General features: G+C 42.3%; 1 protein-coding gene across 1 annotated transcript in view; it reads left to right on the forward strand.

Moving 5' to 3' along the window:
* LOC141760068 (uncharacterized) overlaps positions 1–18186 on the forward strand; it is a 190553-nt gene that overhangs the window by 137040 nt on the left and 35327 nt on the right. The window contains exons 18-26 of the mRNA XM_074622714.1: positions 3174–3323; positions 4397–4602; positions 5880–7186; positions 7301–7791; positions 10516–10692; positions 11168–11341; positions 12662–12835; positions 14349–14522; positions 16228–16401. Coding sequence (XP_074478815.1) covers positions 3174–3323; positions 4397–4602; positions 5880–7186; positions 7301–7791; positions 10516–10692; positions 11168–11341; positions 12662–12835; positions 14349–14522; positions 16228–16401 — 3027 coding nt within the window. The remainder of the gene's footprint in view (positions 1–3173; positions 3324–4396; positions 4603–5879; positions 7187–7300; positions 7792–10515; positions 10693–11167; positions 11342–12661; positions 12836–14348; positions 14523–16227; positions 16402–18186) is intronic.

Raw genomic sequence — 18186 nt, forward strand, 5'->3', positions numbered from 1 at the left:
CTTGTCAAGTAAAGGGTAGAATAAAACACTTTTTACACTTCAGTACAACGTTAGTAGGCCTACACATGTAAAAACTCTAAGCTTAACTCCAGGTGTTTCAAGTCAGATGATAACAGAAGGTTTTACTGGTTTAACTGGTGAAAACATCTCCTGGTTCAAGTGGGAATTTAACATAAAACAAGCAGACAAACGTTAATATTTACACCATTATTCCGTAGTGCAGCTGTCTGACAGAAACACTGTTGGTCCACCCAAAGAGTCTCTGTTCAGTGGACGGAGACGCACCTTCTTCTTCTTCTTCTTCTATATAAACACGACAAACCACCGTCCCTGCGTTAGGAGCCGTCAGGAATCCAAACAAAACAAAACCAAGCTGAGCAGAAACTTTAAAAATGTCCACAGCAGGAAATAAAAATGTTTAAGCTTCAACAATCTGAGCTCCGACATAAAAACTGTGACGTCCGACGTCGTGCCAAAAATAAAACCCAATATTCTCCTCTGCAGTGTCTTTGTGACGACTGTTCTTTAAGAGCAGCAGTCAGAAACCTGCAGATCTTCAGCTCCTCTCCAGCAGCTCCATGAGGACTTTAAACATGGAGAAGAATAACTGTTCTTTGTTCACATCTTTATTTATCATAGTTGTAGGTCTATGGTACGACGGTACGACGGAGTATTAGGGCCACATTGAGGAAAACAATACATCTGAGATTTAGAGAATAAAGTCATAATATTATAAAGTAGTAATTTTAGGTGTTATTTCCTTTTTTTATCGTAAACTTCTGACTTTTTATTGTAATATAACAACTTTTTTCTTTTAAAGTTATGACTTTATTATCATAAATTTACGTTTTTTTTTCACGTTAAGTTATGACTTTATTCTCGTAATATTACAACTTTTTTCTCGTAAAGTTATGACTTTATTCACTTTTAATACATCCATGGGTTCCCCGGATCAGACCGGCGCCATTTTAACGGTTTTAAATCAATGAACGGAACCAGGAGATGGACCAACAACTAAACCACCGTCCAGTTTCTTGTGAAGAGGAAGAAAGGAGGAGAGGAATCTGGCTTTTTTATTAAAGTAAAGTTTAGTAAAGTTTGACAAAGTGGACAAAGTCAGGATTGTTCATGACGAGCTAGCTGGCTAACGTCCAGTTAGGTGACGTCTCTTCAGTGAACTTGCTGACTTTTAGGCCCATTAAAGGGACTGTTCATTTAGTATTTCTTTTCTATAAATCAATCTCCTGTTTTTCTGCTGAAGTGATGGTCTAATGTTACACAGTTACAGTGTTAGAAAGTACATTTACTCAAGTACACATGTTAGGTAATTTCCTTTAATGCCACTTTATACTTCTACTGCAGGACATTTCAGAGGGACATGTTGTACTTTTTACTCCATTTATCTGCATTTACACTCTACATTTATCTGACAGCTTTAGTTACTAGTTAATTTATAAACATATAAAAATGTACAGCTGAAGCATCCATTAACTTATTAATTGATTGACTGAAATTAATTGGGGACCATTTTTGGTTGTTGAAGTCATTTTTAAAGCAAAATCATTTCATGGTTCCAGCTTCACAAATGTGACGATTTGCTGCTTTTCCTTTTTAATTATTTTATTATTTATAAATCTATCTAATGATATAATATGTCATAGTTTAACAGTCACAGGGGACGTTTTCTTTCTTTTAATACTTAAAGTACATTTTACTGATTATACTTACATACTTTTACTTAAGTAACATTTTCAATGCAAGACTTTTACTTGTAACAGAGTATTTTTACAGTGTGGTATTAGCACTTTTACTGCAACACTGCACAGTTGTCAACACAATATGTTTTATTAATAATCACAAACTTGCTTTGGAAGTAACCTGAGGTAGTTTATAACAAAAAAATGACCATTCTAGCATTCAGTCATTCATATGATATTACATTAGTGCTTTACTTCATCAGTCAAAGATATTCCCTGTTTAAAGTAATCAGCTTGTTTAAGGTGAGACAGCTCAGTCTGTGTTCAACTTTAATGGTATATTTAGTTGTAACAGTTTGACTCTGATCAATAAATGTCAGGTTGTCCTGTATAATGTTAATAATGAATATCAGTGAGGTGTTTCTTCAGCTGATAATCATAATTCAGATTGATACTCTGATCAGCATCACTGTGTTCATGTTGATAAATGTTAGTTGTGACAGTACAGGTACTTATGGCTGAAACCTTGTCTACTTACGTATAATACATTTCATAATGTAGGTTCTTGTTGTACTAACTGAACAAGGAAGATGTGTCATTTCTGGCTACTATGTTTAGATCATGATAAAAACTTGCAACTCAGACATTTTTTTAATTGTGCAACAGAAAGAATAATTTTTCTTCCAGATGTTCAGAAGAATCTTACTCATTTTATTCTGTAAAAAACAAACTATAAAAACACTTTGGTATTTAACTAAACTGATTTATTGACATGATTTAAACATAAAAATTAGATAACATTTGACCAAAACTCATTTTAATTCAACCTGTTCAAGCTAAAAGAGATTCTCATAAACACACCGTGTTAAAAAGCTGATTAGTGAGTAACACACACAAACTCTCGTAGATAAACTCTGACGTTAAAGGTTTCCTGTAAATGGAGAGAGGAGGAGTCACACTGATCCAGGTGATGTAAGAACATGAGAACAGAGAAGGAATCATGAAAGAGGAAGAGTTCAGTCAGTCCAGACGCCATTTGAGTCGACGGAGCAGAAGGAGGAAGACTGTAGACTGAAGCAGGGTGAGTGTTAATCCAACATTTTATTACTTCACTGTCAAAGTCTCTGAGTCAGTTTCCTCCCTGTGGACTGTAGAGGAGAGAAATGTTAGAATGAACTCAACAGTTTGATTCATCTGTGAACACAACGTTGTGATTGGCTGAATAATCCTCATTAAACCTGCTGTAAGAAAACAAGCAGAGACTTAAAGAGAAGTGACCAGGTGGAGCGCTGGCTGGTTTTATTATACTGTATACCGTGTGTGTGTGTGTGTGTGTGTGTGTGTGTGTGTGTGTGTGTGTGTGTGTGTGTGTGTGTCTTCCTGTTCTCTCAGTCTTGCCTGTGACTCTTGAACAAACTTGTTTGTCTTGATTCTTGTGTTCTGAGCTCACAGTCAGTGTCCTGTTTAACCTCTCAGGCTGACTTCAGATCAGAAGATGAGTGATTGTGTGGAGGAAGAGGAGGACGGAGCAGAGTCTCTAGTCTCTGGCTGTCTGTCTGTGAAGAGTGATCAGTCTAAAGATGATCCTCTGACCTTCAGTAATGAACCTGGACCCTCAGAGTCAAAGTAAGAGACTGTTTTTACTGTAAGCTGACCTGGTGGACGATGAAGCATTGAGGATGAAGACAAAACGTTCTGCTAACAGATTTACATTCCTCAACATGTAGCTTCATGTTTTACTGATTGAGCAATAAGATGTGTCATTTCTGGCTACCATCTATATTTGGATTATGAAAAAGAGTTGCAGCTCAGCAAAATGTCTGAAATTATTTTTTATTGTACAACTGACAGAATAATTTTTTTTCCAGATGTTCAGAAGAATCTTAATCATATAAATCTGAAAAACAGAACTATAAAAGCACTTTAGTATTGAACTAAACTGATTTATTGACATGATTTAAACATAAAATGAGATAACATTTGAAGCAGGGTGAGTGTTAATCCAACATTTTATTATTTCACTGTCAAAGTGTCTGAGTCAGTTTCCTCCCTGTGGACTGTAGATGAGAGAAATGCGTCGCTGCCACCTTGTGGTTTCCCGGCGCGCCCTCGCAGTATGCATGTCCATGAGCAAGCTGCAGTTTATTTCATGTTCTACAGCCTCCAGAATAATATCAATGTTTTAAAAGTGTCTGTTGTTCTCCTGTATAATACACACTATCTGCAGCTACTTCACAGTAAAAGTCCTCCATTAAAGAGAGCTGATTATGTCCTTTACTGATTCACAGTCACTTTAGTTTGAGTTAGTTAGGTTTGAACTGAGGTTAGAAGTGATCTAAATATTGAGGTGACCATCAGTCTGACACACATCATGTAACTCTGGTGTTTCTTGTTAGAATAGAATAATATCAATGTTTTAAAAATGTCCGTTGTTCCTCTTTAATAAACAAACTTCAGCCAGATCACTAAACGTTCAATAAGACAGTCAGATAGGGAAATCAGCTAATTCTTGTTTATTAAAGCAGGAGAGTTAAAATAAAGGAACATTTTCATCACAGACTGAATGCTGAATTCAAACAGAAGAGTAGCAACACTTTAACTCTTCTCTGTGACCATCTGAGCTTCAGTGTCGGCCAAGTCTGGATATTCTTCACCAACAATCAACACATGATTTTAATAATAAAGTAATGTCTCCACAGAGAGAAGAAGAGGAGTCATGCTTCTGTGGAGGAGCTGCTGTCCAGATCCAGAACAAGACCTGGACCTCAGACAGCCAGTCAGACCAGAACAAGACCTGGACCTCAGACAGCCAGTCAGACCAGAACAAGACCTGGACCTCAGACAGCCAGTCAGACCAGAACAAGACCTGGACCTCAGACAGCCAGTCAGACCAGCACTGTCCAAAGTAAGACTGTAGATGTGTCTGCTGATGTCTTCATGTCTGGAAACAAGACTTGTTGTTTTAATACACTGACTATTGTTGAACCCAAAAGAAATAATGATATATTTGTATGTTTTGTTTTTATGATAGCACTCCGTCTTTGCATTAACAATCAGAATGCTGTTTGTTCTCCATCTGCATAGATGAAGATGGAGAACTATTAAACTGTCTGTAAAGCAACAACATCACTGTTCTATCACAGACAGACAGTCACACTGACTAACAGCCAGACAGCAGCCTGAGACACAACAAGAGACACAGACTGTGAACAACAGCCCACATTAGCTTTCCTGCTAAAGTCTCCTTCTCTAACTTACAAACACACGTCTGGTCCTGCAGAGCGACACGTTGAACAAGAGACCAAACAAACACCCACTGAGGAAAGCTGCACTGCTGACATCAGTTTTCAGGCTACAGTAGAGGGCTGATTAGCTCGTCAGTTACAGCACATTAAACATCTTAAAAAGTGTTATGATATAATATCTAATATCAACATTGGTTAGTTTAGATGTTTAACAGGGTCCTGTCACTTCAGTTCCTCTGCTAACAAAACACTGTCTGCACTCAGCTGGTAAGTTTCAGATTTCAGCTCATTTGTTTACTTTGTCTTTTCCTGTTTTCTGTTCTGCATTGTGCCAAATCATGAATACATGCACTTCTACTGCAGGACACACTGAGCTGAGCTGTAGTCACATCAGAGGTTTGTTCATTTACTGCTGAAAACTCAACATTTCCTTCTGCTTCACATAATAGTCCTCCACCAGCGGGGGGCTTTTATTTTGAAGCAGCTAAAGGAAACGCAGTGTATTGGTCAACGAGATCCACGGTTCTTTGTTAGAGGTGCTATTCAGTAAATACAGGTCTGCACAACATGACATGAACATATTCTGCATTATTTGATGAGTTTTAAATGTTACAGGGCGGTAGGAACAGCCACAGTGAGCTGTTTAGATGAAGAGCTGCTGGCGAGCAGCTGAGGCTCCGCCTCCTCTGTTGTCAATCAGACATGTACACCAACACACAGTCAGAGAGGAAAAGGAGCATTTATGATGCTTCTCTTTAAAAATATAAACTATTAACAATAAATGTCAAAATTACATTGATGTTAGTTTTGACTTCAAGAAGGGATGATGACTTTATGACCTTTACTTCTTTATATGTTCTTATATTGATGATTTTCATATTGGCAATGGAAATAATACATTTCTGTGTTTTGTCTCAAACTTGTCAATCTCTTTCAGCAGATAGAGGTCTGCAGGAGGTTGTAGATGAACATAAGATCAGTCTGAAGGAGAGATGTGAACGTGTGACTGAAGGAACTGATGAAACAGGAAGTGGAACCCTCCTCAACAGGATCTACACTGAGCTCTACATCACAAAGAGACAGAGTGAAGAGGTTAATACCCAACATGAGGTGAGGCAGCTTGAGACAGCGTCCAAGAAGAAGACCCTCCATGACGCTCCAATCAAGTGCCACGACATCTTTAAAGCCTTACCTGACCAACAGGGACACATCAGAGTCGTTCTGACGAACGGCGTCGCTGGCATTGGAAAAACCTTCTCAGTGCAGAAGTTCACTCTGGACTGGGCAGAGGGCTTGGAAAACCAAGATGTCAGTCTGGTGGTTCCGCTTTCGTTCAGGGAGCTGAACTTGATCAGAGATGAGCAGTACAGTCTTCTCATGCTGCTCCATGATTTCCATCCAACATTACAGAAGGTCACAGCAGAGAAGCTCGCTGTCTGTAAAGTTCTGTTCATCTTTGATGGCCTGGATGAAAGCAGACTTTCACTGGATTTCAAGAACAAGAAGGTTGTGTCTGATATCACCCAGAAGTCATCAGTCAACGTGCTGTTGACAAACCTCATCCAGGGGAATCTGCTTCCCTCAGCTCTCGTCTGGATAACTTCCCGACCTGCAGCAGCCAATCAGATCCCTCCTGCATGTGTTGACAGGGTAACAGAAGTACGAGGCTTCACTGACGCCCAGAAGGAGGAGTACTTCAGGAGGAGAGTCAGTGATGAAGAGCTGTCCAGCAGAATCATCTCACACGTCAAGACATCCAGAAGCCTCCACATCATGTGTCTAATCCCAGTCTTCTGCTGGATCACTGCTACAGTTCTGGACCACATGTTGACTACAGACCAGAGAGGAGAGCTGCCCAAGACCCTGACTGACCTGTTCTCACACTTCCTGTTGGTTCAGACAAAGAGGAAGAAGCAGAAGTATGCTGAAGGACATGAGATGAGTCCACAGGAGCTGATGGAGGCTGACAGGGAAGTTCTTCTGAAGCTGGGGAGGCTGGCGTTTGAACAGCTGGAGAAAGGAAACATCATGTTCTACCAAGAAGACCTGGAGCGGTGTGGTCTGGATGTCACAGAGGCCTCGGTGTACTCAGGAGTTTGTACAGAGATCTTCAAAAGAGAGTGTGTGATCTTCCAGAAAACAGTCTACTGCTTTGTTCACCTGAGCATTCAGGAGTTTCTGGCTGCAGCCTACATATTCCACTGTTACACAAACAGGAACACAAAGGTACTGGAGGCCTTCCTGGTAGAACACAAGCACAGAGAGTCAAACCCAAAGTCTCTTCTCAAGAAAATCTCTAAGCAAGGACATGATGATGAGGAGGGTGGTGATGATGAGGAGACGGATGATGATGAGGAGGGTGATGAAAGCAACAATGACCATTACCCATCTCTAGATGTCTTCCTGAGGAGAGCCATGGAGAAATCCCTTGAAAGTAAAAATGGCCACCTGGACCTGTTTGTTCGCTTCCTTCATGGCCTCTCTCTGGAGTCCAACCAGAAGCTCTTAGGAGGTTTGCTGGGTCAGACAGACAACAGTCCAGAAATCATCCAGAGAATCATCAACAACCTGAAGAAGATGGACAGGTATAATACCTCTCCTGACAGAAGCATCAACATCTTCCACTGTCTGACGGAGATGAACGACTCGGTACATCAGGAGATCCAAGAGTTCCTGAAGTCAGAGAACAGATCAGAGAAGGAACTCTCTGAGATCCACTGCTCAGCTCTGGCCTACATGCTGCAGATGTCAGAGGAGGTTCTGGATGAGTTGGACCTGAAGAAGTACAAGACAACAGAGGAGGGACGACGGAGACTGATTCCAGCTGTGAGGAACTGCAGAAAAGCTGAGTAAGTCCAGATGTGATTAACTTTATAGATCAGTGTAGATTACTATTTTAGTTCTTCAAATATACACATTATAAATTATTCTTAAAATATAATATTCGTATAAGTGTTCCACGTGTTTATTACATAAATATGTCCGTTGTATTTTGTCACAGATGTTTTTGAGCTGTTTCAAATGTTGAGTTAAAATGTTTCAGTAGGTTGTGTTTCTAGCTGTCAAGTTAATGAACACTTATTCTATTTATTTCTAATAATTGTTACATTTTACAGTTTTTTCTTATTTATGTTTTTGGGTGATGGAGACGACATGTGAATCTGGTAAAACAAATGAAAAAAACAAAAGATCAGCTGTCTGGTGGAGCGCTGGGTCTAACCGGTGTAACGGCAGCAACAGAACGTTTGCTGATCCGGCGGGGAGTCGGGGTGGTCCTGGGATCAGAGCCCTGGTGCTTGGGTTTGCACTGGCTGGATTTGAGCTAACTGCTAACTGGGGGTACGTCTCCTGGAGCTGCCGCACACTCTACTCCCGGCGGAGGTAACATTATTAGTGCTATTAGTTAGTATCAAGTCTGACACCGGGGAAATACCGTCTTACTCACGGGGGAAAACACACACAGGCCACAGCTTACTCACGGTCACACCGGTGAAATACAGTAGAAGAGTTTGATTGTAAAGTGAACAGCAGTCAATAAGCCGCGGTCTGCCCGCTGTGGACGACATGCTGGACTCAGTCTGCAGAGCCCTGAAGCCCCGCCCCCCGCTGCTGAACAGAGCGCTGGTCGCTCGTTTATTCAAAGTTTAATAATATTGAACATGTCGTGCGTCCAAATTGCACCAAATTTGAGAATGCATGTCCTTGGGTCCCCAGCAATACACCCACTAAGTGTGAAGTTGATTGGATGAGCGGTTCTCAAGATATGAGAAGGACACACAGACAGACACACAGAGATTCCTTGTTTTATAGTTAGATAAAGAAACTATGAAAACGCTCACAGACCCTGGATGTATCATTGACGAGCCCTCGCTGCAGCTCTACTTCTTGGTCCTCTCATGTTGGACTGAGGACAGACTGGACGCTACAGTGACTCACTATCGCCTCTCGAGGTACAAGTAGACTAGTACTACAAGAAAGTCAGAGCCGGACCTCGCTGGTTGGCCGTAGATATCTCTGCAGCACAAAACATTGATGTATTTGGCATAACCTCAAAACTGTTACTTCTTCACATTCTTTTGTTAATGATAATTTTTTTAATGTTTTAAACTAAAATTCTGGCCAGATCTTACATGTTGCACCTCTAAAGAACCTGGACAAAACTAACTCAAACTACTCATTTCTGTTGCTTCCACACTGATTTCCACTGTATTTATTCTATTTTGTAACTGCTCTGTGTATATTCTGTTTTTATGTCTTTGAAGCACTTTGTAAAGTTGTTTTTGAAAAGTTCTGTATAGATAGATTCTTCTTATTACTATTATTATTATTATTGATTGAGTATGTAACTTTAGCTGAAGCAGCCACTGTGGCCACAAGTGACAATTATGGGGTAATGTTGAATGCTATGCTAACAGTGATTTGATAGCACAAGTAGGGATGTCACGGTACCAGAAATCTAGTAGTCGATACCAATACCAGTGAATTTCCACGATTCTCGATATCAAATTCGATACCACAGTAAAAAAAACAATAAATCCCATGTAATGTGTACATGTGTCTATATCTATCCTCAGATTGCAAGCAGTAGGACCGGACCGGTAAAACCGAAAATCGACCCAACTCTAGCATTAGCCACCGTAAACTACTGATCATACGAGACAAAGATAGTTGTTGTAAAACCCCTGAGTGTGTTGAATCGAGCAATGGTGCATTTTATTGCTCATGAATTCAAGTTGTGTTCCATCATCTTGTTTTTAAGTCTTTCCTTTTATTCTGTTGCTCACGGAAGGAAACTCCGGTGTTTCTCTCTCTTGTTGCTGTAGAGAAGAGTAGTAGCAGGAAATACAAAGCTTCCACCAATAACAGCGGTCTGATGAATATATAACAGCAGAATGGTAGAATTCAGACTTTTTAAGAGATTTTATACACACCAAAAATCAATGTTGTGTTTTTAATGCTAATACACTGATAACATCTTTCTGATGACATTATGTTGAAAATAATGCAACCTTATTGGTTCTTTAATTGTGTTTGTGAGCTGATTATGTTTGATGCTCAGAAAAGAGTGTTAATGACAAAACGCCATGCAGTCATCAAAATATCTAATTATATGAATGTTTAATTATGTACAGGTCTAATATTATTACACAATCTGTTTAATTTCTCTACCGTTTGGCAGCTGTCACTGAATTTTCCCATTTATGGACGTGAACCTGACAGCAGCAGGTAGCAGCAAAGAGAGGTCATCTTTCTCAACCGTGTTATTATCACTTATTCACAGAGTTTTATGCTAACTTTGTGTAGACAGACCTGGGATCAGATCACACTGACAGACTGGACATTAGGGAAGCCTCAATGTAACTACATGTTCTCTCTCTTCATCTGCAAGATTAAAGAAAAATAATTATTGTTTCATGTCAGACAGTGAGATAAGATTAGCTGAACCACTGATGTGAGGAGCAAATGTTAATCAAAGAAGTATATATCAAACTGTTTAGTCATCAAATGCATGAAGTATATATAAACTGTCCTTTTTCATAATAACATATTTTGTCATTTTTGTGTCATCACAGACTTTCTCACTGTGGACTCTCAGATACTCACTGTGAAGTTGTGGCCTCAGCTCTGAAGTCCAACCCCTCCCATCTGAGAGAGCTGGACCTGAGTCACAACCCCTACCTGCAGGATTCAGGAGTGAAGCTGCTGTCTGCTGGACTGGAGAGTCCAAACTGTAGACTGGAGACTCTGAGGTCAGTTCACTGACTGTAGTTTATGTAGTTTGAACACACACTCTCTCTGCACTGGCTCTGCTCCAGATGGCTCTAGAGAGGGACTTTCAAGTAGCTCTCCAACACGCTTGGCACACAGGAGAGGCTTCAGTTGGTTGTAATCTCCTCACCTCACCGCTAGACACCGCCAGATCCTACACACCGGACCTTTAACCACAGACCTATTTTCAAGTCAGCATTGTCTAATTATTTGAAGACACAGACATTTAGATTACAACAACAACCAAATAAATATTCTGCATCAGAAACATCTTTAGAGGTTCATATTTTGTTCAAGTCTATCTGAATACAATACTCACGTGTTCATATGTACATTCAAAGAGTTATTGATGTCTGTCATCATTCCTTCTGTCTGTGAAGCATCCCCGTATAACCTGAGTGTTACGAGATGAGGACTAAATCCAGTCTTGTTCTGTTTCATTTATTCTTTATTCAGATTGAGGAGCTGCAGGTTGTCAGAGATCAGCTTTGCTTCTCTGGCCTCAGCTCTGAAGTTCAACCCCTCCCATCTGAGAGAGCTGGATCTGGGACTCAACGACCTGCAGGATTCAGGAGTGAAGATGCTGTGTGGTTTTCTGGAGAGTCCACACTGTAGACTGGAGACTCTGAGGTCAGACACTTTTTTTTTTTTTTACTTTTTATTTATGTATTTTCCAGTTTTATTACACTGAACAAATTTCACATCAAACATAAAAAAAAAGATAAACTCATAAAACTAAAACAAAAAAGGGGGGGCACTACTCTGACATTACAAACTTTGATCTGTTCTTTTCAGATCATCTGTGAACATGAGCCATCTTTTCTCTTGTATGCAATCCATTTTCCCAGCGTTGTTCATGGGTCCTTGCTTTAGTCCTCAGATAATGGGTCAGCTTTTCCATAGAGTATATTTCCTCTTCCCCTGGCTCCAGGGATGCAGTTAACTATGGTAGCTCTGGCTCCAGGGATGCAGTTAACTATGGTAGCTCTGGCTCCAGGGATGCAGTTAACTATGGTAGCTGGTTTAACTTCACGTTTCTCAGAATAGAGCTGCCGATAACCAGAGTTGGTTTCTCAGCGGGTGTGTCGCTGAGTGGGGAGAATCTGTTTGAAACGTGGAGTGGTTGGTGGTGAACCGTGGACTTCAGCTTAGGACTATGCTTCCTTCGGACAGTCACCCAGCCTCCCGGCTGCTCGAGGGTTGCCGGGGGACGGCTAGCAGGAGCTACGCTTGGCCGGCCCGCACCGGCTAGGGGCTGGCTAACTACAGAAGCTAATGATTTAGTTTCCATGGTGCAGAACCGGGCTTCTAATTCACTAACCCTCGCCTCCAATGCAGCAAGTGCACTACATTTAATACATGTACCATTATCACTAAAGGAGGCAGAGGAATAACTAAACATGAGACACACAGAGCAGGAGAGAGCAGGAGAGGGAGAGAGAGAAGCCATCGCTAACTGCTAAGCTACTGCTATGCTACAGTACGATAGCCCAGCTAGCGTTAGCAGAGCTGAATAGCTTGCATCAACTGTGGGATTATGGAGAAGTCTCTAAAAAGGAGCGAGTTATGAGTGCTTAAGCAGAACTAGTGTAAGTATGAATGTAGCGGGTAATTAGCCGCTGTAATAAAGAGTAGAACTATATTGCCCTGGATGTGCTAGAGCAGCTACAGAACACTAGCAGTACACAGAAAGACAGGCAACCGGAAATGAGGCAATACTCTTACCGCAAGCACGTCAGCCTGAAGAGAATGAATGAATGAGAGCTCTGTTTCACTGTTTGTATTTTACAGTTTTTAACCTGCATCCTGTTGGTTTCAGGTGTTTGGAGTTTACATTTTCTAAACTTCTACGTTCTAAACCTTCTTCAGCTCTGAACACATTATTAAACATTGAATGATTTCAAGCTGGAACGTTGTCTTCTAAACTTACATCATTTATTCTTTATTCAGATTGGAGAACTGCAGTTTGTCAGAGATCAGCTTTGCTTCTCTGGCCTCAGCTCTGAAGTCCAAACCCTCCCATCTGAGAGAGCTGAAGCTGAGCTACAACAGGCTGAAGGATTCAGGAGTGAAGTTGCTGTGTGGTTTTCTGGAGAGTCCACACTGTAGACTGGAGACTCTGGGGTCAGACACCATTTTTTTTTTTTTTTTAACTTTTTAGTTATGTATTTTCCAGTTTTATTACACTGAACCAATTTCACATCAAACATAAAAACAAAGATAAACTCATGAAAATAAAACAAAAAAAGGGGAGGGGGGGGGGGGGGGGGGGGGGGCACTACTCTGACATTACAAACTTTGATCTGTTCTTTTCAGATCATCTGTGAACATGAGCCATCTTTTCTCTTGTATGCAATCCATTTTCCCAGTGTTGTTCATGGGTCCTTGCTTTAGTCCTTAGATAATGGGTCAGCTTTTCCATAGAGTATATTTCCTCTTCCCCTGGCTCCAGGGATGCAGTTAACTATGGTAGCTCTGGCTCTAGGGATGAAGTTAACTATGGTAGCTCTGGCTCCAGGGATGCAGTTAACTATGGTATATCTGGCTCCAGGGATGCAGTTAACTATGGTAGCTCTGGCTCCAGGGATGCAGTTAACTATGGTAGCTCTGGCTCCAGGGATGCAGTTAACTATGGTAGCTCTGGCTCCAGGGATGCAGTTAACTATGGTAGCTCTGGCTCCAGGGATGCAGTTAACTATGGTAGCTGGTTTAACTTCATGTTTCTCAGAATAGAGCTGCCGATAACCAGAGTTGGTTTCTCAGCGGGTGTGTCGCTGAGTGGGGAGAATCTGTTAGAAACGTGGAGTGGTTGGTGGTGAACCGTGGGCTTCAGTTTAGGACTATGCCTCCTTCGGACAGTCACCCAGCCTCCCGGCTGCTCGGGGGTTGCCGCGGGACGGCTAGCAGGAGCTACGCTTGGCCGGCCCGCAACGGCTAGTGGCTGGCTAACTACAGAAGCTAATGATTTAGTTTCCATGGTTCGGAACCGGGCTCCTAATTCACTAACCCTCGCCTCCAATGCAGCAAGTGCACTACATTTAATACATGTACCATTATCACTAAAGGAGGCAGAGGAATAACTAAACATGAGACACAGAGAGCAGGAGAGAGCAGGAGAGGGAGAGAGAGAAGCCATCGCTAACTGCTAAGCTACTGCTATGCTACAGTACGATAGCCCAGCTAGCGTTAGCAGAGCTGAATAGCTTGCAAGCAACTGTGGGATTATGGAGAAGTCTCTAAAAAGGAGCGAGTTATGAGTGCTTAAGCAGAACTAGTGTAAGTATGAATGTAGCGGGTAATTAGCCGCTGTAATAAAGAGTAGAACTATATTGCCCTGGATGTGCTAGAGCAGCTACAGAACACTAGCAGTACACAGAAAGACAGGCAACCGGAAATGAGGCAATACTCTTACCGCAAGCACGTCAGCCTGAAGAGAATGAATGAATGAGAGCTCTGTTTCACTGTTTGTATTTTACAGTTTTTAACCTGCATCCTGTTGGCTTCAGGTGTTTGGAGTTCACATTTTCTAAACTTCTACGTTCTAAACCTTCTTCAGCTCTGAACACATTATTAAACATTGAATGATTTCACGCTGGAACGTTGTCTTCTAAACTTACATCATTTATTCTTTATTCAGATTGAGGGACTGCAGTTTGTCAAAGATCAGCTGTGCTTCTCTGGCCTCAGCTCTGAAGTCCAACCCCTCCCATCTGAGAGAGCTGGATCTGTATGAAAACAAGCTGCAGGATTCAGGAGTGAAGTTGCTGTGTGGTTTTCTGGAGAGTCCACACTGTAGACTGGAGACTCTGAGGTCAGACACCGTTTTTTTTTTTTTTTTTAAACTTTTTATTTATGTATTTTCCAGTTTTATTACACTGAACAAATTTCACGTCAAACATAAAAACAAAGATAAACTCATAAAACTAAAACAAAAAAAGGGGGGGGGGGGGGGGGGGGCACTACTCTGACATTACAAACTTTGATCTGTTCTTTTCAGACCATCTGTGAACATGAGCCATCTTTTCTCTTGTATGCAATCCATTTTCCCAGCGTTGTTCATGGGTCCTTGCTTTAGTCCTCAGATAATGGGTCAGCTTTTCCATAGAGTATATTTCCTCTTCCCCTGGCTCCAGGGATGCAGTTAACTATGGTAGCTCTGGCTCCAGGGATGCAGTTAACTATGGTAGCTCTGGCTCCAGGGATGAAGTTAACTATGGTAGCTCTGGCTCCAGGGATGCAGTTAACTATGGCAGCTCTGGCTCCAGGGATGCAGTTAACTATGGTAGCTCTGGCTCCAGGGATGCAGTTAACTATGGTAGCTCTGGCTCCAGGGATGCAGTTAACTATGGTAGCTCTGGCTCCAGGGATGCAGTTAACTATGGTAGCTCTGGCTCCAGGGATGTAGTTAACTATAGTAGCTCTGGCTCCAGAGATGCAGTTAACTATGGTAGCTCTGGCTCCAGGGATGCAGTTAACTATGATAGCTCTGGCTCCAGGGATGCAGTTAACTATGGTAGCTCTGGCTCCAGGGATGCAGTTAACTATGGTAGCTCTGGCTTCAGGGATGCAGTTAACTATGGTAGCTGGTTTAACTTCACGGTTCTCAGAATAGAGCTGCCGATAACCAGAGTTGGTTTCTCAGCGGGTGTGTCGCTGAGTGGGGAGAATCTGTTTGAAACGTGGAGTGGTTGGTGGTGAACCGTTGGCTTCAGTTTAGGACTATGCTTCCTTCGGACAGTCACCCAGCCTCCCGGCTGCTCGGGGGTTGCCGGGGGACGGCTAGCAGGAGCTACGCTTGGCCGGCCCTCACCGGCTAAGGGCTGGCTAACTACAGAAGCTAATGATTTAGTTTCCATGGTGCGGAACCGGGCTCCTAATTCACTAACCCTCGCCTCCAATGCAGCAAGTGCACTACATTTAATACATGTACCATTATCACTAAAGGAGGCAGAGGAATAACTAAACATGAGACACACAGAGCAGGAGAGAGCAGGAGAGGGAGAGAGAGAAGCCATCGCTAACTGCTAAGCTACTGCTATGCTACAGTACGATAGCCCAGCTAGCGTTAGCAGAGCTGAATAGCTTGCAAGCAACTGTGGGATTATGGAGAAGTCTCTAAAAAGGAGCGAGTTATGAGTGCTTAAGCAGAACTAGTGTAAGTATGAATGTAGCGGGTAATTAGCCGCTGTAATAAAGAGTAGAACTATATTGCCCTGGATGTGCTAGAGCAGCTACAGAACACTAGCAGTACACAGAAAGACAGGCAACCGGAAATGAGGCAATACTCTTACCGCAAGCACGTCAGCCTGAAGAGAATGAATGAATGAGAGCTCTGTTTCACTGTTTGTATTTTACAGTTCTTAACCTACATCCTGTTGGCTTCAGGTGTTTGGAGTTTACATTTTCTAAACTTCTACGTTCTAAACCTTCTTCAGTTCTGAACACATTATTAAACATTGAATGATTTCAAGCTGGAACGTTGTCTTCTAAACTTACATCATTTATTCTTTATTCAGATTGGAGAGCTGCAGTTTGTCAGAGATCAGCTGTGCTTCTCTGGCCTCAGCTCTGAAGTCCAACCCCTCCCATCTGAGAGAGCTGGATCTGAGAGAAAACATCCTGCAGGATTCAGGAGTGAAGCTCCTGTGTGGTTTTCTGGAGAGTCCACACTGTAAACTGGAGACTCTGAGGTCAGACACCATTTTTTATTTTTTATTTTTTTACTTTTTATTTATGTGTTTTCCAGTTTTATTACACTGAACAAATTTCACATCAAACATAAAAAAAAGATAAACTCATATAACTAAAACAAAAAAAGGGGAGGGGGGGGGGGTGGGGCACTACTCTGACATTACAAACTTTGATCTGTTCTTTTCAGATCATCTGTGAACATGAGCCATCTTTTCTCTTGTATGCAATCCATTTTCCCAGCGTTGTTGATGGGTCCTTGCTTTAGTCCTTAGATAATGGGTCAGCGTTTCCATAGAGTATATTTCCTCTTCCCTGGCTCCAGGGATGCAGTTAACTATGGTAGCTCTGGCTCCAGGGATGCAGTTAACTATGGTGGCTCTGGTTCCAGGGATGCAGTTAACTATGGTAGCTCTGGCTCCAGGGATGCAGTTAACTATGGTAGCTCTGGCTCCAGGGATGCAGTTAACTATGGTAGCTCTGGCTCAAGGGATGCAGTTAACTATGGTGGCTCTGGTTCCAGGGATGCAGTTAACTATGGTGGCTCTGGTTCCAGGGATGCAGTTAACTATGGTGGCTCTGGTTCCAGGGATGCAGTTAACTATGGTAGCTCTGGCTCCAGGGATGCAGTTAACTATGGTAGCTCTGGCTCAAGGGATGCAGTTAACTATGGTGGCTCTGGTTCCAGGGATGCAGTTAACTATGGTGGCTCTGGTTCCAGGGATGCAGTTAACTATGGTGGCTCTGGCTCCAGGGATGCAGTTAACTATGGTAGCTCTGGCTCCAGGGATGCAGTTAACTATGGTGGCTCTGGTTCCAGGGATGCAGTTAACTATAGTGGCTCTGGTTCCAGGGATGCAGTTAACTATGGTGGCTCTGGCTCCAGCGATGCAGTTAACAATGGTAGCTGGTTTAACTTCACGTTTCTCAGAATAGAGCTGCCGATAACCAGAGTTGGTTTCTCAGCGGGTGTGTCGCTGAGTGGGGAGAATCTGTTAGAAACGTGGAGTGGTTGGTGGTGAACCGTTGGCTTCAGTTTAGGACTATGCTTCCTTCGGACAGTCACCCAGCCTCCCGGCTGCTCGGGGGTTGCCGGGGGACGGCTAGCAGGAGCTACGCTTGGCCGGCCCTCACCGGCTAAGGGCTGGCTAACTACAGAAGCTAATGATTTAGTTTCCATGGTGCGGAACCGGGCTCCTAATTCACTAACCCTCGCCTCCAATGCAGCAAGTGCACTACATTTAATACATGTACCATTATCACTAAAGGAGGCAGAGGAATAACTAAACATGAGACACACAGAGCAGGAGAGAGCAGGAGAGGGAGAGAGAGAAGCCATCGCTAACTGCTAAGCTACTGCTATGCTACAGTACGATAGCCCAGCTAGCGTTAGCAGAGCTGAATAGCTTGCAAGCAACTGAGGGATTATGGAGAAGTCTCTAAAAAGGAGCGAGTTATGAGTGCTTAAGCAGAACTAGTGTAAGTATGAATGTAGCGGGTAATTAGCCGCTGTAATAAAGAGTAGAACTATATTGCCCTGGATGTGCTAGAGCAGCTACAGAACACTAGCAGTACACAGAAAGACAGGCAACCGGAAATGAGGCAATACTCTTACCGCAAGCACGTCAGCCTGAAGAGAATGAATGAATGAGAGCTGTTTCACTGTTTGTATTTTACAGTTTTTAACCTGCATCCTGTTGGCTTCAGGTGTTTGGAGTTTACATTTTCTAAACTTCTACGTTCTAAACCTTCTTCAGCTCTGAACACATTATTAAACATTGAATGAT

The sequence above is a fragment of the Sebastes fasciatus genome, chromosome 21, assembly GCF_043250625.1.
Source record: "Sebastes fasciatus isolate fSebFas1 chromosome 21, fSebFas1.pri, whole genome shotgun sequence".
Classification (NCBI taxonomy): Eukaryota; Metazoa; Chordata; class Actinopteri; order Perciformes; family Sebastidae; genus Sebastes; species Sebastes fasciatus.